This window comes from Colias eurytheme, chromosome 16 (assembly GCF_061535395.1).
Source record: "Colias eurytheme isolate Ceu_HAF_F1 chromosome 16, ilColEury1 Martin Lab GWU primary, whole genome shotgun sequence".
In the NCBI taxonomy this organism is placed as follows: domain Eukaryota; kingdom Metazoa; phylum Arthropoda; class Insecta; order Lepidoptera; family Pieridae; genus Colias; species Colias eurytheme.
In genome coordinates this window covers 6,440,259-6,463,901 of record NC_142995.1, presented here as the reverse complement: position 1 = coordinate 6,463,901, position 23,643 = coordinate 6,440,259, and the positions used below count along the sequence as shown (strand labels likewise).

The 23,643-nt window shown below is 33.5% G+C and overlaps 2 protein-coding genes across 4 annotated transcripts in view; one reads left to right on the top strand and one right to left on the bottom strand.

The window, feature by feature from the left end:
* Positions 1-1,214: 1,214 nt before the first annotated feature.
* Positions 1,215-9,879, top strand: LOC149901863 (FIGNL1-interacting regulator of recombination and mitosis-like). Of its 2 annotated transcripts, none has more exons than XM_090110778.1 (12): positions 1,215-1,254; positions 1,666-1,873; positions 1,982-2,196; positions 3,198-3,355; positions 4,427-4,617; positions 5,625-5,767; positions 6,146-6,269; positions 6,521-6,683; positions 7,112-7,334; positions 7,800-8,127; positions 8,527-8,739; positions 9,255-9,879. In XM_090110778.1, the coding sequence occupies exons 2-12, from the start codon at positions 1,748-1,750 to the stop codon at positions 9,876-9,878; spliced, it is 2,508 nt and encodes an 835-aa protein (XP_089966904.1). In that variant the 5' UTR covers positions 1,215-1,254; positions 1,666-1,747; the 3' UTR covers position 9,879. The 2 variants fall into 2 exon arrangements, with proteins under 2 accessions (XP_089966904.1, XP_089966903.1); XM_090110777.1 differs by having other exon boundaries at positions 1,216-1,489; positions 1,748-1,873.
* Positions 9,880-17,167: 7,288 nt separating this feature from the next.
* Positions 17,168-23,643, bottom strand: part of Src42A (Tyrosine-protein kinase Src42A) — a 48,188-nt gene continuing 41,712 nt past the window's right edge. For both annotated transcript variants that reach the window (XM_090111237.1, XM_090111236.1), the window contains exons 4-8: positions 22,784-23,111; positions 21,475-21,653; positions 19,188-19,344; positions 17,613-17,860; positions 17,168-17,312 (exon numbers count right to left, since the gene is read on the bottom strand). In XM_090111237.1, coding sequence (XP_089967363.1) covers positions 17,652-17,860; positions 19,188-19,344; positions 21,475-21,653; positions 22,784-23,111 — 873 coding nt within the window. In that variant the 3' untranslated portion in view covers positions 17,168-17,312; positions 17,613-17,651. The remainder of the gene's footprint in view (positions 17,313-17,612; positions 17,861-19,187; positions 19,345-21,474; positions 21,654-22,783; positions 23,112-23,643) is intronic.

The following is a 23,643-nucleotide window of genomic DNA, read 5'->3' as shown; positions in this document are numbered from 1 at the left end:
AGCAGAGAGAGAGACACTTTAGACTTAAGCATTTTGTTGTCTGGTGGGGCCCTGAAAACCAGCGCTATGCTGACCATATCGGCATAGCATAAGCTGAGCGGCCTTACCCTTTAGGTCGCCAGTCGCCACACAAATCATATTCTTAGTTTTAATTTTTATGTTAGATTATATTTAAGAGTGTTTTTTTTTATATTGTTTCTTTATTTTTTTTTTTTCTTGTTTGTGTTGGTGGTGGTAATTTGGTGTGCCTAATAAAAATTATTTTATTCTTATTCTATTCTTATAATTTAAAAGAGAAATGGATAAATGCAACGTGACGAGTTAACTGGATGCCGAACAGCACTAAGCGGTCTAACAAAGGCCACCGATACATCAAACCTACAGCAGTTCCAAGATTTAAAATAATGCATATTTTCTGTTTGTATTTTGTAAATATAGATTTATACTATTCTATTCCGTTTTTTATTTAATAATAATAATATAAAAAGACGTACTTAGTAGTAATAAACATACTCCAAAATGTGACGCATTATACTATACTCATATAAAAGAAAGAAAAAAAAATACACAAAAAATATTTATTTGTGAATTATCGACAACAAGGCTGACATCCCTCAGAGCATAGCATCAGATAAATATCAAGTTAATGTCATTAATGTTGAGTGACACAAATTTCAACCTTATCTCTATGTGTTGCGTTTCAAATTTATATCTATCGAAAACTAACGCCCTCTGTTGTGGAGTAGCTGAATGTTTTCGAATTTGGAATTTCTGTGTAATGAGAAACAAAACAGCTAATATACCTAGGGATGTTATACTAAAATAAACCGTAACATGGTGCGTTAGGGTACATATTGAAATGCTGAATTTATAACCTAAGTCAGTTTTTACTCAAATTAAGCTGTCCAATCAAAGGCATAGTTTACTTGTAGTGTACTGTATAACTATCGGTTTAAATGTGTGGGTTTGGCGACACTGGTTTTCATACTAATTAGACATTACAGCACTTCTATATGTTTTTACTGTTCTGTGACGTGAACAATACACTCAAGCACTCAATGATCTGTCAAATAAGTAAAACAACCGACATTAACATAAATATGAAGGATGATGGCCGTAATTACTATATTACTTGCTCTGTGGCAGTAATCTACGTATAATAAGTACTCTGTGGTTACGCACTATTTTTTAATTGACATTTGACATTTCTTTCAGCGGGAACGGGGTCCGGGGAACCGGGAAAGTCTTCCAAAGGTACTAATACCTAATCTGTGTTCCAAAGTAAATAATGGTGTTGATAATATGTTGATTTCTAATTTATATTACAATTGTATAATATGCCATTATATTATTTTTAAATGCATTCTGTTATTCAAATGAAATTCGTGGAATTATTAGTAACATAACATTGAAATTTGAAATGGACGATTCTCAAAGCTCGGATGTATTTTCTGAAACAAGTTTTGAAGCCAACAATGCTGTTATTACCGTATCCTTTTAAAAATAATGACTTAATACCATATCCAAAGGAATAATAAATTCATGAGATACCTACTTATCGCTTTAAATTTATTATTTAAATTTTTAAATTATAGCGATTAACATAACTATTAGAAAGTTTATTTCATTGCATTGCAATTACATTTTTAATTTTATTGTTTATAGATAAAGCATTCATTCATTAGATTAAAATAATGTGATAAAATCATAATTAGATGAAAATATTTATCCTGAATGAAACATACAGATGGATACAGAGACGTATAAAACTCTATTACATAGTTTAAAGTCATCTCTATGTAAGGACAAGAAACTAATATCAATTAAATACTTTAATGAGGTATTGCAAGACTGCGAAACATGCATTTATCAGGTAATATTATACTTTGTATCTTTGTATAATGTCTGTAGATATATTATACTGAAAATATTATTTTCAGCTTTAATACATTTATTGCATATGTTAGTTTATTAATTTCAGTGCTTAAATGCCATAGCAAGAGCATTAGAAGACACCAATTTGGAAATCTTAAGATTATGTGAGCACATAGAAGATGCAGTGTGTCTACTCCAAATGCTATCAAGCTATATAATAAATGTAATAGAGTCTTTTGCTTTGGCTTGCTGTAGTATGAAGACATATCCAACCATCACAGGAAATATTATTTTATCAGTGTTTACTCACTGCAAGGACAGGTGATTTATTAATCAGATTATAAAATTTCAAGTTTCAATACCAAATACTTATACTTTATACTAAAGTATAATAAAGAAAAAGAAAGCTGAAGAGTTTGTTTGTTTGAACGCGCTTATCTCAGGAAATACTGGTCCAATTTTAAAAATTATTTCGGTGTTAGATAGTCCATTTATTGAGGAAGGCTATCCATACTAATATTATAAATGCGAAAGTAACTCTGTCTGTCTGTCTGTTACTCAATCACGCCTGAACTACTGAACCAATTTGCATGAAATTTGGTATTGATATATTTTGATACCCGAGAAAGGACATAGGATAGGTTTTATCCCGGAAATCCTACGGGAACGGGTTTTTCTCTGAAAGCGCGGGCGAAGCCGCGGGCGGAAAGCTAGTAGGCTATATATCATCACGCTAAGACCAACAGGAGTGGAGCACTAAGAGTAAAACTGCAGGGCACAGCTAGTTTATAATATAAAACACAAAGTTATCTGCATTATCCCGCTACTTCTGGTCTAAGTGTTATATATACCCTGTAACCTTCTTAGATAAACTGACAATCTAATACTGAAAGAATTATTCAAATTGGACCTGAAGTTCCTGAGATTAGCGTTTTCAATCAAACAAACACATCATATTTTTTATTTGTTTCTTAATGATTAAAAGCTTCATAATATTCATCAAGTGAGGCTTTATTTGAGTCAGATCAACAAAGGCAAAGCTAAACTATGTTGTTTGTATAATATACTAGCGGTCCGCCCAGGCTTCGCCCGTGGTACATATTTACGTTTTCTCTACATAAGAACCATACTCGTACTTCAAGGAATATAATAAAAAACGAATTATCGAAATCGGTTCAGCCGTTCTCGAGTTATGCGCTTACCAACACATTTTGCGATTCATTTTTATATTTAAGATTATAAATGCGAAAGTAACTACATTTTTATATATAAGAAGATTACAGCATCTAGTTTAGTTATATGATTTTGACCTTTATTTTCAGTGAATGTTTGTATGGTGTGTATATAAATAAGGTGGAAAAACAGTTAAAAGACTTGTTCCGAACTTGCCATGAACTGCAACTAACATATCTGATGTCAATGGAGAAACACTATACATTTGATTTAAGTGAAACACATCAATTGGATGTCTTATTAGAAGGTATTGACTATTTCACTATCACTCCACTTTTAATATTATTAAATAATTTGGAAAATCCAAAAGTGCACGCCTCATAATTTTTTTTTAATTAATATTTATTAATTATTATTTTTGTTTATTTAATAACAATTAAACCACATCGAATCAGACCCTGAAAAATGAAAGGGTTCTATTCCTGAGCATACTCAAGCGTAAGAGAAAAAAAAAGACTCGATTAGTAAAGTATTTCGGTCGCTATAGTGTTAACAAGAAAAAGGATCCGCACATACAGACACACGGACGTCCAAGACAGAACTTTTTTAAACTGTTTTTAACTAGTTTAAATAACAAAAATGACATCAAAAATATCATGAACGTTAAAAATAGTGTTTTTTCTTAATATGTGTGTGTATGTATTATCTTACAAGTGCAATGTATGATACATAAAGACATTTTAAGTTTGAAAAATCAGATGTTTTGCGCGAAGTGACAGTAGTACTAAAGTAGTAGTAATAGATAATGTGAATAAATGTGCTTTAGTCAAATTATTATAAAGATTAAATAAATTTTATTGGTTTACATTGTGTGAGATCATTCTCAGTAGAGATGACTTTTTTAATCATTTGGATCTATGTTATGGATACTAAAAGGGACCATTCAAGTATTACGTAACGCAATTTTTGAGAGGGGGGGGATATCGTAAAACGTTAAAATACTTTACTCTGGTACAGAAAATTGCTTTACGAGGGAGGGACGGTGGGTCAAAAATCTTAAAAAATTGTGTTAAATAATACTTGAAAAAAAAAGTGAAGTCCCATGCCCCTTAGTGGGGTAAGGGGCAGATGCATTATACATCTATTTCACTGATCGATTTTCTTTAGGGACAAGTAGGTGATCAGCCTTCTGTGTCCTACCAGACCGAGACATTTTTTTTTCTTCGTCTCCACCGGGAATCGAACCCAGGACCCCTCGGTGCTACGCTGACGCGTCAACCACTGTACCAAGGAGGCGGTCTATGAATAATACTTGAATGCTATACTAAAAATACATAGCCCAAAAATAACATTGAAATTTTAAAATCTGTTTTTTCAGCTTTAGATATAAATCTAAAAATTGGTGAAGTAGCACAAGCACTGGATGTAAAAACTATGGCAGAGCAGTGGAAAGCCTATACTGCAATATGTGAAAAGTATTCTAAATATTTGTTAGACAAGGACATTTATAATAAGTGTACAAAGCTCTTCATTGAAATGATAAGAAACAATATGAAAACAGGTTTAGAGGTAATATCTTTAAGTTTCTAAATCTGTTTATTTATCTTCTTGGCTTTGTAATGGCCGGTCACAACATGGTGTAGCGTAAATCAAACTCAAACTCAAACATTTATTTATTCAATTAGACTTCTTCGAGAAGCACTTTTGAAACGTCATTACATATTTTTAACATTTACCACCGATTCAGAAAGCAGTATCTATGGAGAAGAACCGGCAAGAAACTCCATAGTTGCTCTTTTAAATCATTTCAGTATTACAATTTAATTTTACAAAATATGTAACTGTATATTATCATAATAATATGCCAAAGAACTGTCCTGTGGTTTTTACGCGACAACCCTCGATGGGTTTTTATCTTCCACTAGCTTCCGCCCACGACATTGTACGTGCATCCCCGTTTTTCCCCGTTCCCGCAAGAATTTCGGGAAATCCTTTCTTAGCGGATGCCTACGTCCTAACATCTACCTGCATGCCAAATTTCAGCCCAATACGTACAGTGGTTTGGGCTGTGCGTTGATAGATCACTATAAGTTTTATATAATTAGATATATTCCTTAATGCTGTAATCATCCTTATGTATTATTACTACCTACCTACTATAGCTTTACCGCAGTGGCTGTACCGCGCCCTAGGTATGTGCGGTGAGGCGGGGACCGGGTAAGAAAGAGCACGAGTTAGAAGTTAGAAAGAAACAAAACTCTCCCCCGCCTCGCCGCACACATACCTATACAGCAGTACAGCGGTTGCGGTCAAGCTATACCTATCATTCCTTTTTTCCCTTTATTGAGTCCTAATATATGTCAAACTTATGTAGTATCTCACATTTATTTATTTATTAGCCTTAATCAGACACAGCAATAGTAAATATCTCACATACTTTAGCCCAAATATCAATCACGAAAATCTACTCCTTGGCCAGCTACTGAAATTTTTATAGGTATTTGAGGATCTTCTTGCTGGATGATTCTTTAAGCATTAGCTGATTGAATAATTACACCTTATTTGAAATGTTTCAGGTAAATGATGATAAGGCTATATTAAGATCTGTAAAAGTTGCTAGTTTTGGGATTAGAATATTATCGAAGTTATGTAATATATTCAAGAATGCGACATGTAATGATCATGAAGACATACTGGATACATTAATATATTTGTTTACGTAAGTAACTTTTACATATTATTAGCGCTAAGGTGAAAAGTGTTGTAGCTTTCTAGTATTTAGATTTACTGCAGTTCAAAAATGTTCACTAGATAAAAAACTATAATATGTAAGTTTAAAGGAAATCATTATATCATCGAATCAAATCATCGAAATAAAGTACTTATTTCTTGCGTCTTAAATAAAAAATCCAGAACCTAATCTTGACAGTTTATTTTTTTATTTGAGAATGAAATGAAATGAAAGAATCATTTTTGTTATCTTTAATCTTTTTTTAATAAAAATCAAGGCAAATTCACATGATAGTAAAAAGATGTTTTAGTAAGGTGGAAGATGGTAAATAAAACCATATTATTATGTATGGACATTATATTGCAGCTTCAACACTTCATATTTGGATTTAAAACAAAAATCAAAACTTTCAAGACAGGTAGAATCAAATATTATAGTGTCATTGGAAGTACTTCTCAACCAGCTTGTAAATGACACTAAATTTCTTTATGTAAGTATTAAAACTATGTAATATTGGTTTAAAATTTTCAAATAAAATAACGTAAACTTTTGTTATCAGCAATTTCCTATACAATACAATTCGCTTTCCCAATATCACCTACTTCTATATTAATTATTTTTTGTTACTTATGGCTATGTTTTACTTTAGTCTATAAATATGCTAAAATTCTCCGGAATTGGTTCAGCTATTTGCGTTAAAAAGACTAATCCATTAGTAAAAAAAACTTATTAATTTTACAGTGTGTTTGTAATATTAATGAAAGCAAATTACAAGGAGATGCATACTTCGGATATGTTCTACTACTTGCGGCAATAATGACGAAGCTTTTGAATATAAATAATATAGAAGTTGGAGATTTAAAAATACGAATATTGAAACGTGTGTTTTCATTACTACATTCAGGTAAGTTTACTTTTTAACACTATGATAAAATATGAGCGCACAATTGAATGCAAAGATGAAAGAATTATTATCCATGTAAGCATGGATGTTGTCAATTTAAACTTTTAATAATACTAGCTACTTTACTAATAGCAGAATAAAAAATAGCCTGAGGTACTCCTTATAACATCAGCTATCTGCCAGTGAAAGTCCTGTCAAAATCGGTACAGCCGTTCCAGAGATTAGCTGGAGCAGACAGACAGACAAAAATTGTAAAATACTATTTTGGTACACATAATAATTGATACATCCATATGCATTTAGTAAAAAAGTGGTTATTTTAATATTACAGACAGACACTCCAATTTTATTATTGGTATATATTATAAATAAAGTATAATTTAAATTATGAAAAAAAAAAAAAAAACTATTCATGTGTTCTGTTCCAGGTCACACATGGTTTAACATATGTATAAAGTTAAAATTGGCGAGAGGATCCGAATATCAAACATACAGTTTATTTGCTTACTTGTTAACAGTCACAGTGGCTTTTGCTAAAACATTGAATTCTGAAGAATTTTCCCACTTAGAGCGCATTATTTTTGAGGCTTTGTTAAATACTGATTGTTATAGCGCCGTTTTCGCGGCAAACTTATGGGAGCTGTTATTAAGGTAATTTCTTAATACTCGAATATATAAGAACCGCGCTAATAAGTTTTTATATCGATCTTTAAAACACCATCAAAAGCATATGTTTCTCTTTAATATTGTTATAAAAAAAATTTGACTGACCGGTTGGCTTGGTTGATAGTGGCCCTGCCTTCCAAGCCAGAGGTCGTGGGTTCGATTCCCACCCGGGGAAAATATTTGTGTGATGAACATAGATGTTTGCTCTGTGTGTGGGTGTTAATTATCTATATAAGTATTTATTTAAAAATTATATAATATGTATGTTTATCAGCCATCTGGTTTTCATAACACAAGCGAAAGCTTAGTATGGGATCAGATTGTGCCGTGTGTGAAAATTGTCCTGAAATATTTATTTATTTATTAATTATTTTTGAAATCTTGTTAACTGATGTTTATGATACCATTGAAAATACTAACTAATAAACTAATAAGACCTTTATTTTCCAGATCATGTGATCCAAGACTACTTTCCAACACACTCATGTCTTTAATAAAAGTGTACCAAAAACTAGGAAACATCAAATCGTTCCATCGTTCTCCACAAAAAATATATATCCTCTATACATTAAGAAGACTGTTTCAACTATGTTCACAACAGGATAAATTGTCTATATATAAACAGTATAATATTCTGGAAAAACAAAATGTGTGGATTGGTTTAAAAATATCAAATTTGCCGTCAAATGTGCAGTATATTGCAGAACAATTAGTTTTTGTTAAGTTACAAAAAATGGTCTATGGTTTGAGAATAGATGATGAAGACATTGATTGTATGGTAAGATTAATGGTTATATTAATAGTCAATTAATCCTTCCTAATAATATTATAAATGCGAAAGTTTGTGAGGATGTTTGTATGTGTATGTGTATGTATGTATGATTGTAACTCTTTCACGCATATACTACTGAACCGATTATAATGAAATTTAGCACATATATAGAGGGTAACTTGGATTGGACATAGGATAGGTTTCATCCCAGAAATTAAACGGGAACGGTAACTATGCGGTAATTTTCTGAGAAAACGCGGGCGAAGCCGCGGGCGGAAAGCTAGTTATTTATATAGTGCTCTTATTCTCCTATTATGTTGTGTAGCAAATATGATAAAATTCCATTTTATAAAATATATATATATATATATATTTTCTATAAGTAAGTTTCTATTTTCCTTTCAGATTCAACTTATCAATTTGGCAGCAACCTGTAAAAATAATGACAACAATATTATGGATTTATTAGATAAAATGTGGGGAAACGCTTGCCCTAAATGTAACTATGATATTAAAGAATTTGATCAGAGCTCTATTTGGTATTTTAGATATATTGAAGCACTAATTATTCTAACTGAATCTTTAAGGGAGAGAATACCGAAACATGTAAAAATTAAGGTAAATAATAAATATGTATGCCTAAAAATAAAAGTTAAAAAAGTGTTATAATTTTAATTAATAAAAAGAATTGAATGGTATATAAAGTGTTATAATATTGATCAAATAATGGCATTTTCTTAAATATTTGGGCTGTTTGAATAGTATTTATAGGTGTACAAATAAGTTCCCGCCGTTTTTCGACAAATAGCATTACACAATTAATTTTCCGTAAAAATTCCTAGATGATTATTGGCTTGAAAATTAGCTTATTAATTCAAGAACAATATAAAACACGTGGCCGGCATGTAGCGGTTCCAGGGATAAAAAAATTAAATAACCAAAAAAATAAGTTGATTCGTGAACTATGTAAGTACTTTCGCAAAAGTATTAAATTATTAAAAAACGGTGGGAACTTATTTGTACACACCTTTGTATTTAAATATTTAAGCTGTATTTAAATTCGTTAAAGCACTCTATGTGGCTTATATGAGCTATGTTAAGACTTCGCGATGTAATTGAACATTTATTTACAGATTCTCCATATAATTTCAAGGATACTACAATCAGAAAACCTGGATCTCATCTATCTTTCGTTTCCAACATTTTGTGCTTTATATAATCATCACTTGGATATAAAACCTGATATCTTGCATGATGTCTTCGAAAAAGTGCTTATTAATGCAGATTTTGCATTACGACAATACGTATTTAATGTTATTAAAAATAGTCCTATATCAAAGGAATTTAATAACATTGTGCAGCAAGATTCATTACAAGATGTATTGACTGAATTTAATGAGTATAAAAACACTCCAAATGATATAAAAATATTGAAAAATCAATTTGAAAACGTAGAGAGAAATGTTTATACTCATAAGTGTTTGAAATCACAAGTATGTAATTCAGTGTCGGAGCGAAGTCAAAGTAGAAGTAATTTTGATTTGGCCGATATTGATTCACTTTTTGATAACGATAGCGACAACGAGCCTAGTTCTAAACGAGTTAAATTAAATGTGAATGAAATTGAAGATCTAATATTGAGAATAGAAGAAGAATCAACTTTACTGTGCGACCTCAAGGAAAATATTTTAAGTGAAGAACATAAAAGTAGGTTATCGAATGTCTGTGTAAAGCTTAGAAATATAATTGAACATTGAACACTGTTTTTTATTTTATGATTTATCCCTAGTAGCTCTATGGCAGATGAGCAAGTAGATGTCTATAATTATTTTACTTGTACTATTATCGCACCTTGTAATTGTATTAAAAAAAATACTGAAACCCGGTATTTGTTTCTCCTACCTAATATAGTACACTAGCTGCGCTTCGCGGTTTCACCCGCGCGGCTTAGTTCCTGTTGGTCTTATTAGCTGATATACCTATATATATATATATATATATATATATATATATAGCCCTTTCTCGATAAATGGGCTATCTAACGCCGAAAGAATTTTTCAAATCGGACCAGTAGTTACTAGTTCCAGAGATTAGCGCGTTCAAAGAAACAAACAAACTCTATAGTATGTATTAGAATATACAGGGTATAATCGTTAAGTGTGCACAGGCGATTATTCCGTAACCATTACAGATATCAAAAAACTTTAAACTGATATTGAAAGTACTTAACCTAATGAGTAAAAAGGCCATAAATTTTTTTTTAAAATAAAACGAGAAATATCTAAAAAATTAACTTGAAACCTTCCCATACATTTAATATGAGAAAGTAATGATAACAATATTAAACTAAAGTAATGATAACAATATTAAACGAGGTCATTACAATTAAAATATATGTAATTATGTATTTCACTAGATAGTCTTCTAACTAGATAATATACTTTGATATTTTTTTCCTAAACTTAGAAAAAAAAACTTTGACTTCATCCACAAAAACCCCTCTACTACGGTCATCACTTCACTGTCGTCTTAAAATTTCTTGCCTAAGACGGTGTTTCTTTTGCCCAGGAAAGAGATAGAAATAACTAGGAGCTAGATCTAACAAACAGGGTGGGTGATCAAGCATTTTGAATGGCAGCCATTGCAACTGACGCTTTATGGTCTGGTGCGTTGTCTTGGTGAAACAGCACTCAAGCCCGCAGTTTGCCGTGTCTCTTTTTCTTACTAACCTACCGCAATATTTTAATTTGGTCTATGTAGTACGAGCCCAATATAGTGGCTACCTTATTAAAATATTCCACCATACTTATGCCTTCAGCGTCCCAAAAAACTACCGCTTTAATCTATCCCACTAATTTTCACTGTGAATTTCTTCATCGTCACTTTGGAAGCTCGCATCCAAGCCATTGATGGTTTCTTGGATTCAGCATTAACATGGTGAACCCGGGTAACGTCCATGTTCACAAATCGTGACAAAAAATTATTCTGATCTTATTAAAAATTTAGAAATTCACTCTCTAAATGTCGAATCGTTGTTTCTTCTTTTCGTCGGGAAACATTCTGGCACTCACGATTCATATTCAAATTAATGTAAATACTTGGAGACGTGGCCTGTTGATATGATTTTTTTGTGATAACATAGTGAGTACATGAGCAAGCAAAAAACATTTATTTTATATTTTTATGTGCACAGGAAATACCCAATTATCATAACTTTTGAATCAACCTAGTACATTTTATATGCAATATTATAGATTTTTCTTTCTTTTTTTGGTTTTCTGCTTTAATTACTTCGCAAATTTGAAGGGAAGTTCATTTAAAAACTGTAAATAGAGCTTCTCATTGTATTGCACAATGTGGACATGACTTCGAAAATCTGCTATGAATAAAAATGTATGGGAAATAAAATGTATGGGAGCGTTTAATGTAACATTTTTAGATATTTCTCGTTTTATTTTTTAAAATTTATTATGGCCATTTTAATCATTAGGTTAAATACTTTCGATATCAGCTTAAAGTTTTTTGATATATTCATTTATTCATTTATTAAAACATTCATTGTACTTACAGTTAAAATACCAAAGCATACATTGAATGACTATATATAATTAGTTATAATACATACATTAACAAAAATTAAAATCAAAACGAACACACTATGAACGGCTCCATGCATCCAAGCACCTGGTAAAGAGGTGCAGGACAGAACTTGCACCGCCAGCAAACATATCAATTGTGGCATCAGAGGCCAGCACACGATTCAACAGATGGAGAGATATATGCAATAGTTACGCAATAATCGCTTGAGCACACTTAACGATTACACCCTGTATATAAAATCTTACAGTCTTTGGAGACGGTAACATATCATACGTACTATACCAATACCTGGGTAACATGTTTTGAAATTTGTAACGATGTCCGATTTGGAATTTTAAAGATATTTTACGTAACCGGAAAAAATATTATGATTATTATGAATTCAGACATAATACCTACATAGCCGATATAGCCTAATGCCTAGTGTGAGTTTAGTAAGGGGTTTGGTTTGGGTAAAGTTGGCGTCGTGATGATTTGTCGCAGCCACTGATGAAACTTTGATATTTTGTCCTATTAATATGACTGCTGTTTGCCAGCATGCTGTATCTCTTGAAAGGTGATAGTTAGGTAGTTAAATTTTCAGAGATGATGTACGACTGTTGCTCTAGGTACTGTATATAAATTTCGAGGCTAAGATAGTTAGGTAGTTAAATTTTCAGAGATGATGTACGACTGTTGCTCTAGGTACATATAAATTTCGAGGCTAAGATAGTTAGGTAGTTAAATTTTCAGAGATGATGTACGACTGTTGCTCTAGGTACATATAAATTTCGAGGCTAAGATAGTTAGGTAGTTAAATTTTCAGAGATGATGTACGACTGTTGCTCTAGGTACATATAAATTTCGAGGCTAAGCAACAGTTATGAGTTAGCACGGTCATAAATTTTGTAAATGACTATTTTTTTGCCCCTTTAGCTTATATTATCTGTGGTACGTATATCGTGTTTCTGAGGTGTTAAAATATTTTCATGTTAAAACGCCACGAACAAAAGTGTACTTAAACAAAAAATTACTAGGAATTTTATCAGACTGGCGTTTGAAATGCTTAAAACTACTGGATTAATATTTCTAACATTTCATGAATGAGGTTTTCCTTTTAATCCTAATGTTCCTGTGAGAACCTCGGTATAAAAAAAAGTTACTCTTTATAACAACAGCTATCTGTCAGTGAGTGTCCCGTCAAAATCGGTCCATCCGTTTCTGAGCCGGAAAAAACAGACAGACAAATTACATTTTTTGGTAAATGTACAGTGTATACATCTATATGCATTCAGTAAAAATCGGTTATTTCAATATTAAAAACAGACACTCCAATTTTATTATTGGTAGATGAAGACATCTTTATTAAAGGGATAAGGAATAAACAATAAAACAAAGAATATTTCACATTTATATTTATTGTTGTGTTAAAAAAATCTTTACAAATAAGTGAAATATAATAATCATAACCATAATAATAATACCGGTAAAACAGTGGCGAATCGGCGCATGATTATAATTTATAATATAAATATTATTTATCATAATATAAGAAAAAAAGCCGGACCGTACGGCAATAACAAATAATCACAATAATGATCAAAGTCGATACGGCACTGAGCCACCGGCCGACAATTAAAATATAATTAATTGATACTCGGAGGTAATAAGACCTTAGCTCACGTTACGATCAGTATCAACTAACGTCAGTCGCACTCGAATTTACGCTTTCCGTCTTTAATCGCTAAACTGTACATTACTGTAAAACCACGCATAAATGTCATGTAACACAGAAACAAATCATACTGCTTTTCATTTAATATATCGAAGTTACACTTTCACATAGCCTTATCTCTATTTGATTCACTCCCATATTTTATTGTGATGGCGCAATTTTACAAGTAATACACTTAAAATTGGCTAACTAAATAAAATAATTAAAATTATGATAATACGTTATATTATTGCCTTAATCGGGATAAAACGTAGCGCGAACTTAGCTATTGCGATAAAGCGTAAAGCCTAAAGCGTTTATACAGCTACAACTTACGACGATATTAACGTACTAAATAAATTATCAAAATAATACAGTAGGAGAGTAAATAGTCCCTTTTATTATTCTCAAAGTACTGTGAATAAGATCATAAAATACATTTAAAATATAACTATTTTCTGGATACTCGGAATGAGTAAAAGTTTATACAGAAGTTCAAAATCTACTTGTACCATTCATTTTTCTATACATTCAAGTGCTATATCCACAGTGCGTTTATAAAACAACTTTGCCACTGGTCGTGAGCGAACTTTCACCATTTTACTTTGAAACCAAGCTGAAAAAATATCTATCAAAATACCAATAGTTTTGAGCACAAAATTGAATAGAAATCTAATATATTATATAATGTATGAAAATTAATAAATATACTTCGCTCACGCACGAGTAGCAAGGTAAGACCAAATTTTTTGTGACGTACATTTGAATTTCGGGGCACCACATTAGTAGGCAGTTAATCAAAAGCTATTTTAAATTTGTGCGACTCAATTTCCACCTTATCAATAATTAACTGTGATACAACAAATGTCATCAATCATCTAAACGTTTTGTCACAATTTCTATAATAGTAAAACTGATTGCGATCCGATTGGAATGGTAGAGTCAGTGGACCTCTATTGGGCAGTACGTTTTCGTAATCACCAACGAACTAATATCACTCGTAAACCTTTATCTCTACATTTGGTACTATTTACACAAGTGGGGAAACGACTAATGCACTGTCCGCGGTAACAAACAGTTTAGATATTCGTCAACAACGATAACATTTCAAGCCTACCGTTCAACTAATCTTTTCCAATGTTCTGAGGATGTAAAATCAGTTTCGCTACATCGATATTCATCGAGTTTCCAGTACGTAACAAAGCTACTCGAAGGTATATTGCACTCGTAAGGTCGTGCGGGAATAACGCATGAGTATGATGCCGACAATAAATAACATCTAATTGCAATAAATACTAATCATATATCTAACACATAAAATACAAAACTACACATCCAAAACGCGAACTCTTAGGCCGATTCGTCTCCCGAGTCCCGCGAGCGGTCGCCCGTCGGTCGGACAATCGATACAATTCGTGGCAACGTAAAACTTTCGCTTAAACTAAAAGTCTTGGCACAAATCAAATTCAAAACGCTTCCGCATCGCGAGCCGATCGAACCGAGCGCGTCTGAAGGAAACTCGCCGAAACAATAATAACGAACGCTCCATTACGATTAGAATAATAATAATAATATGTATGTATTCGTTAATTGAACGCGATAGAAAAGCTACATAAATTACATAAATAATGTCTAACGTCTAAATACCCTCAGAACGATCAGTATGTATACATATAAAATTCAGTTCTTTATTAGGATTATTTGGCATCTATCACCAATATCGTTAATCTACATTAAATATGGTATACGAAGGTGAAAAATACCTTATCCGTTGGCGCGTAATCGAGACCTTAGAAGAATCGATACGCGCAATACAAGAGTCCCTGCCGAACCTAAATATCCTCCGACACGCACACGCGCGCACTCCGCCGCACACGCACACGCACTCCGCACGCACACACGCACACACCGCTACGTCACACAACATCCTCACGCAAACTTCGTTGTTATTGCGGTACGAACTAATCTTTCAATATTCGAGTGCAATTTGAAGACAAATAATACACGCATCATTCAAGCAGAATAAAAATCTTGAATGCTACTTGAACATTGAAATATCAGACATATCATAGCCGGGTAAATACAAGCTTTTATCTTGTAATTCGCTACAACAACTTTTATTTGAGAATTCGTGCGATAAAAGTTAACCTACACTATAAATACTTTTGTAAATTGCGGGCGATGTACTATCGACGTGAGGATTATACAATCAATGGAGATACAAAGAGATTCGAACACTTGATATTAAAGCATAACCGCTATATGAAAGTTATATAATATATAAAAATGATAATTTATGTCGAGTGTTCGAGACGGAATCAAGTACGTATGAATATTAATGAATTGGCGAATTTGACCTAATTCTATTGAACTTCACTCTAAAATCTTAAATTAAAATGCAAATAAAGCGCTCCTTCACAAATAAGGACATATTCAATTATACCATTTATTTAATACTATATAATATCATCTCTTTGCACATTGCTTATTTAATTCTATTCCCCTCACATCGAAATAATTACAGTATTTTTTTTACGTTAATCCTTTATTTTATTATAAAATCGGTATCTTAATACTAACATATGTAGTATTTGACGTGTAAAATAAAAGGAATGTCGACATCTAGCTTACATGAAAAGAGTTAAGCCGCACATATACGACCGTATTCGGATTTTGCCATAGCTTTATCTCTTTCTATTCATCTAAAATCTCTTAGTAGAGTGAGAAAAACTGCTTAAATTTACGAATTTAATTAAGCTTAATCTAGTGAAGAGCTTCTAAAGAGATATGCTTACAGGAAAATGCAAATGCGGGCGAATAAAGCTATCTTGGCTTTGTTAAGAGCTTAATGATTTTACTATTGAAATAATGTGATTTTCATCCTTATTACATAGACATTAAGGATGAAAATCAGTTATGACAACGCACATCGTATTTAACTGAAGTGATGATTGATTTAAATTACAGATGCTAATTTAATTTTCATCTAACTCAATATAAAACTCATTTGAAGATTCTTGTTCTTCATGTCAACGTTCAAAATGTCTTAATACCATAATGATAACAATTTTATATCGAGTTATTTCAACAAGTTAACTCTCTTTAACAGTAATCATATGCCGTTCTTATAATAAAATCAATTCTATACTTCTAATGACGTATGATTTCATTTTACAATGACAATGAATGTGTTGGGTATTGCGCGCGCACACGTTGACACAACATGAAAAAAAGTATAAATACACAGCTCTATAAACGTGTTCTTTTATGAATACATAAAAGTATTACGATCGCCGTGTACACTAAATATCATCTGTTATGAAATTAACTACCGTTTATAACGTACTTCTAATATAGAACTGCGTATTGATGTGTAACAAAATTTTAAAGAATTCACAGTGCAAATGTAACCGCACACATATACAAATCACAACGCCAAACGTGGACCACCGTTTACGTGACCACATAACAAACGTTAGCATTGTGTTGTATACGTGTGTAGTGTGTCGATGTGTGCTTGCGTGTGTGTGTGTGGGCGTGTGTGTGCGAGCTAGTGCGGCACGCGGTACGCGAGCGTGCCCCGGCCGTGCGCGTGGTGGTGGCACAGCGGGCCCAGCGTGGCGTGCACCTGGCCGAGCGTGGCCGAGTGCACCTGGCCCAGCGTGGCCGAGTGCACCTGGCCCAGCGTGGCCGCGTGCGCGGGCAGCTGCGCGAGCGCGTGCACGGGCATCTGGGCCAGCGTGGCCGAGTGCACGGGCATCTGGGCCAGCGTGGCCGAGTGCACCGGCACGTGGTGGTGCGCGTGGCCGTGCGGGTGCGCGTGGCCGTGCAGGTGCTGCAGCGACGCGCTGTTGTGCAGCAGCTGCAGCTCCGGCGGCATGTGGTACACGCTCGCAGCCTGCAAAACGTATATTCGATTAGGACATTTAAAATTTTACCAACGATGACACGGAACGTGAATGTTTCGAAATGTTCAAACGAACATTATTGATAGCTATATTTTTAAAACAAATTTCTATTTTTTTTACGATATTAATGACATCAGTAAAAATAAGAATATAAATTTTATTTAAAGAGATGAATATATCGGATGTATACTATATTAATAAAACACGAAATGGAACGGAATAACAATAAGTATGCAGAATTGTGACAAATAACAACTTATTTGTCAGAAAGCGTGTCACGTGTAACTTACATGTGCGTTGTGTCGGTGGGCGGGCAGGGCGGGCCGGGCTCAGTAAGCCGCCGCCTCCTTGTACTCCGAGTTGTCCATGGTGAAGAAGTCCTCGAGCTTCCACTGCAGCGTCTCGAAGGTGGGCCGCTTGAGCGCGTCCTTGTGCCAGCACTCGAGCATGATCTCGTAGAGCGGCGCGGGGCAGCTCGGCGGGCACGGCATGCGGTAGCCGTGCTCCACCTGGTGCATCACCTCCGCGTTCGACATGCCTGCAACACGCACATACATGTTAGTTACCGTTTATCGTTTAGACCCTTAGACCATTAAAATAATTCTACAAACTCACTCAAGACATCCATCCTATCTCATTCACTCTCAGAAATTTATTCAACTAGAATATTGTATGTATTTTCGTAGTTAAGAATTTACTTCTGTATAAACTGTGTAAATAGATGTAAGCTAGAAGAGACTATTCTCCACAACACAGGGAATCCTAGTGTGAAGATTAGTGCATTGTATTATCTACAAAATGTTTAAGTAACAATAAAGATTTTTGTATTTGTATTGCATTTGTTTATATCTCAACTAAGTGCATTACCTTCGAATACAAGTTTTTTTTATTGAAGTGAAACTTCTTTATTGGGGTTGGAAAAAAAATTAGTGTAACATTTTTTCGTTACGCGTGACATTTTTCCGTTACGCGCCATCTTGTTCTTATCCCTACCACGCGTGATTCGACGTATTTCTGTCAAGTTGCATATAGTAAATTATTTTTTGAAAAATAAAGTTACAAAGAAGTTTCACTTCTTACGTGTGTACACTAGTACACACACACATTTTTTTTAAATAAATAATAATATTTCATACTGTAGTTTGTACGTGAATTCGTTGTTAATCACAAGCGTTTGGCTCGCTAGAATAATAATAATATTGTTTTTATATTTAGATATAATAAAGCTGAAAATGCTAATGTAACACTCGAATATTTTTTTCAAGAAATAATTTATGTCTACACATTGCAAATAAATACAAAGACTTTTACGATTAAATAGTAATAGAAGAGTGAATCATTAAATTAAAATTTAAAACAATGTACAGACGACGTTTTCACGAGTTTGTCACGTAATTTGACATCATCGCTCAAACCATAATGACTGTAGTTCCCATCTATAATAATTTATATTTTTATGATTAATTATACTCACTATGAATACAAAATTATAAGGAAGTTTAGATATAATATAAAAATATAACTCAGTGATATTGATCAATGATCATACAAAGGAAGTAGTTTAATTAATTCGAACATTATCCAAATATAATACCAACCTAAGTGATAATAATATGTTATTACAAAGTGTAAATCCATCGGGCCCCGGAATCACAGACACAATAGAAAATCTATTGTGTCGCGGCCCGATCGGGCCATTCGGGGCTCAATGGTATTGTTTGCATTTTCTTGTGTTTCTGTTTCTCGTGTCTAATATTGCTTGTGCAACATGTGTTTATTGTAACATTTTGGATAAATACTATTTCTTTCTCCGTAATTAAAAAAAAAATCTCAAAAAATCTAAAAAAATCACAAAAAATGCTCACCCGGATAAGGCGTCCGTCCGTAGGTGACGAGTTCAGTGAGCAATATGCCGAACGACCACACGTCCGACTTGATCGAGAACTTGCTGTAGTTGGCCGCCTCGGGCGCGGTCCACTTGATCGGGAAGCGGGCGCCCACGCGAGCTTCGTATTCGTCCTCCTGTTAACAATACATACATTATTTAGACGATAATAATAGATTTTTTGTATTTTTAACGAATCATTGGAACTGTTAATAATTACAGGAATATTACATGTAACGAGTATATACCTACTTTATTCTTTTTATTTTATAGAATCACTAGGTTTCCCCTGCTTCGCCCGCGCAGTCAAAGAAAAACCCGCATAGTTCCCGTTCCCGTGGGATTTCCGGGATAAAAAGTAGCCTATGTCCTTACTCGGTTATCAAAATATCTCCATACCAAATTTCAGGAAAATTGGTTCAATAGTTTAGGCGTGATTGAGTAACAGACAGACAGACAAAGTTACTTTCGCGTTTATAATATTAGTATGGATTGTTTGGTTTATAGAGAAAACAAAAATATTTACAAAACACTGAATAGCGTTCGCTACACTAAACGTTTATTAGAAGATGCGTAAACAACCTGTCCAATAATTAGAAAAAGGCTATTCATGCATACAAAATTTAATATATACTAAGGTCAGTAAGACAATATTGGTTTTTGTCCTGTTACGTACATGAACATTTACAGTATAAACAATACCGACGTAATTTGTCTAACAATGATTATATTATACAAATCATGGAGTTACAGTTTCTAGGTCGTCTTTACTTTGTTTTTAATTTATTTATCTTGATAAATGAGATCATTCTGTAAATAAACATATAAATAGAAGATCATTAGACGCAAGAGTACAATGGGCTATAACATTTATTTCCGTTATCGCATCTTACATAAGCCACTTCCGCGAAACTATTCGATGAATAATGTAGAAATATATTTACGTCACAGATGATATGATACATTGAAGCAATGAAGGTAAATGTCGAACATAATACAAGTATGTTAAATGCAGCTATTAAAGTTTTATTAAAAAAAAAAACAACGAACGATGGCTTCAACGTTAAGATATTTTTTAATTTATCAACATCGTAAACTATGTTAGTTTCTTAATTGGTGTAGTTTACGAGTGTTTGGTAACGTGAGTTATGGGTATTGATAGGTTTTTATAAATATTATAGAAAACATGTAGATTGTAGGTATATAAATAATGATTTAATTCAATAAGACAAAGCTGTTTAATAAAAAGCAGAGCCTATGCATGTAACGGCGCTGATTAATTAACAGCCTGAATGATATCTAGCCATATCGTTAATACTACATGTAATGAACTGACTGACTGATATAATAGGGTAAACTTGTCTGTCTATTTAAACAATTTTATGTCGAAATATACTTGAAGTTGAGGAGCGTTATTAGTTATTACACATAATAATTTTTATACTGTAACGACTAAATAATTATATTAAGCAACAGCCTAGCAGCCAATTTCATAATATAAATAACGTTATAATTATAGTACCTAGTGCAATTAACTAATTAAAGAAAAAAAATTAAAACTGTTTTGTTAGCTGTATTTTCTTTGCTATATTTTATTTTTGTTTATGATAGCGGCGGTGTTTGATATAGCCGGAAGGGGGGTCGATAAAGTAACTACTGATTAATTAATTAATTATTATTCTGACCGATAATAATACCACAATTCATCCTCATTCATCATTTATTCTGTTTTGAAATATTTATTTATCACATGTTCTATCAATTATTTACTTTCGAGGTGACAAATGATCAGGTGAAAATCCTCTTTTGCAATTTCGTATTTCTAATTTCTTATCTTCTATAACGTTCAGGTTTAAGAAAACTTTTTTTTAACAATTATATAAGTCATTCACTAGCAGCTTAAGCATAAAACATCTGTAGAGCACCTTTATAAGCCCGCACAGAGCGCAGAGTACCTATCTTTAGTCAAAACTGAGCACAAAGAAACCCACAGAGCACACTTTCAACTCGCATAGACCACCCATAGTAAAAAGTGAAGTCCCATGTCCCCAAGTGGGGTAAGGGGCAGATGCATTATACATCTGTTTCACTGATCAATTTTCTTTAGGGACAAGTAGGTGATCAGCCTTCTGTGTCCTGCCAGGCCGAGACATTTTTTTTTCTTCGTCTCCACCGGGAATCGAACCCAGGACCCCTCGGTTCTACGCTCACGCGTCAACCACGGTACCAAGGAGGCGGCCACCCATAGTGCACGACCATAGACCAACCTTAATAAGCCGCGCTAGACCAAAGTCAGCGATCTTCACGATGTTCGCCTCAGCGACGAGCACGTTCCTCGCGGCCAAGTCTCTGTGTATATAGTTCTGCGACTCGAGATACGCCATACCGGCCGCTATCTGCGCCGCCATGTCTATCAGCTGCTGCAGCTTGAGACCGCGGCCCTTGCCTGGAACGGGAGATGCAATTATTAATTAGGGTATACAATAAGAGCGTGCTGAGCACACGTGTCAAAACTCAAACATTTATTTATTCAATTAGACTTCTTATAGAAGAACTTTTAAAATGTCATTACATAGATATTTTAAAATTTACCATCGATTCGGAAAGCAGTATCTACGGAGAAGAACCGGCAAGAAACTCCATAGTTGCTCTTTTAAATCATGTCAGTTTTACAAAATACATATGTAACATCATATATATTATATTATAACGTTAGTATCGTCGTATGTCAGAAGTGAAACTCCCTTGGAAAGATTCAAAGATACCAAAATCGTCGCTTTACTCCACGACATGACGGTATTGCCATAACGCGACTTTGAAATTTCACTCTCAACGCGCCTAAAGAAGTTTCACTTCAAAAAAATATAAATTGATTAAAGAAAGTTCTATAAATGTATAGTGATTTTAATGTAAGCTCTAAATTGATATTTAAATTTGTTGATTCTTGAAATGGTTTTTAATCTGTATTATTGTCTCGTCTTATTGTAGTATATTTTTTTTATAGAAAATAACAAAGAAAAACGAGGTCATGGTGCGGGTTATATAAAACGCAATTAATAATAGACAATAAAATAATTAATAAGAAAATATTTCCACCGGCATAGCAAATTATCTCAGTTGGCCGTCACATTGTAGCATTCGATCAGATAATTACAGATCTCAATCAGATAATAATAGGTAGCAAAATGATTATCAACTCGTTGACAATTAATTAATCACGAAGATAGCGCAATTGCGAAACGTTATACGAGATGGAAGTGATAAGGTGGAATGGACAGTGGTCCTAACATATTATGTACGTGGAAAAGAAAGAGCGAGACCATTTCCTTTATAGAGCAATCATTTAAATTATTCGCGAAGAAGTTTCTTACATACCTATTTGTATCTCTGTCTGGCAGAGTTATTATAACTAGACAATAGCTAATTCGATTATTTAAATTGCAATCCAATTATTATGTAAGTATCAAAGTTTACATTGAGAATCTTCTTAAGAAAAGTCGAGAGTGTGATTGATCAAAGGTGACACAAAAAACTGAGGGTGTGGAAACTGAGGGTTTTCATGAACATGTATATTACCTTGCAAATATTCTAAAAGTGAGCCGTTCTTCATCAGCTCTGTGATGATGTATATGGGTTCCTCGAGCGTGCACACCGCGTACAGCTGTATCAGTTTGCTGTGCCGCAGCTTCTTCATGATCTGCGCCTCAGCGAGGAAATCTTTCGGGTCCATTGTGCCTGACTTCAGGGTCTTGATTGCGACAGGGGTGGTGCTGTTCCAGAGCCCCTCCCATACTTCGCCGAACTGGCCGTGTCCGAGCTTGCGCACGAACTTCAGGGAGGACCGGTCGATCTCCCATTGGTCCCTTGTTCTGTGCGAGAGACCTTCTGTCACCGGTTTCTCCACCTGGAAGTGAATTGACAATGTTGTATTGATACTTAACACATGAAAAATGAAAATCAATTTGAGATTTCGATTGAATAATGTTTTGTGTATTTTCCTTATTGTTTAACGTGATAAGGCACGTGTATTTGTGCATAATATGATGAATAAGTAAACTAAAACATGAATCGCTCATTAGAGCAAAAATGTAACCTGAATTCTTGTACAATTTGTATGTAAAGTGGATGAATTTATAATTAAATCAATAATATTTATAGCGCTTTAATATGCATTATGCATATTTATACTTTATTTTTTATTTATATTCATCCATATTTATCGCTCGATATTTTTTTAAGAATAAAATTATCTACTATTCATTCATCTTTGTTTTAAACGTTATTATTTATCATCACATGTTAGCAAGTAAAGGAAACTAGTTCACTCACACTGGAGACAAAAGCCAACAACAACAGGCTCAGAAAAAAGCAAATACGAGAGCCCTTAAATGTCGTCATTTACGTCACCGCACCTGATTTTATTGTTTAAATGATTC

Bases quoted from the DNA above. Each gene is read 5' to 3' on its own strand.
- LOC149901863 (XM_090110777.1), top strand. From the start codon at position 1,421: ATGGACGATTCTCAAAGCTCGGATGTATTTTCTGAAACAAGTTTTGAA. The intron at 5,768-6,145 runs GTAAGTAACTTT...ATTATATTGCAG, and splicing joins ACATTAATATATTTGTTTAC to CTTCAACACTTCATATTTGG. The intron at 6,684-7,111 runs GTAAGTTTACTT...GTTCTGTTCCAG, and splicing joins GTTTTCATTACTACATTCAG to GTCACACATGGTTTAACATA.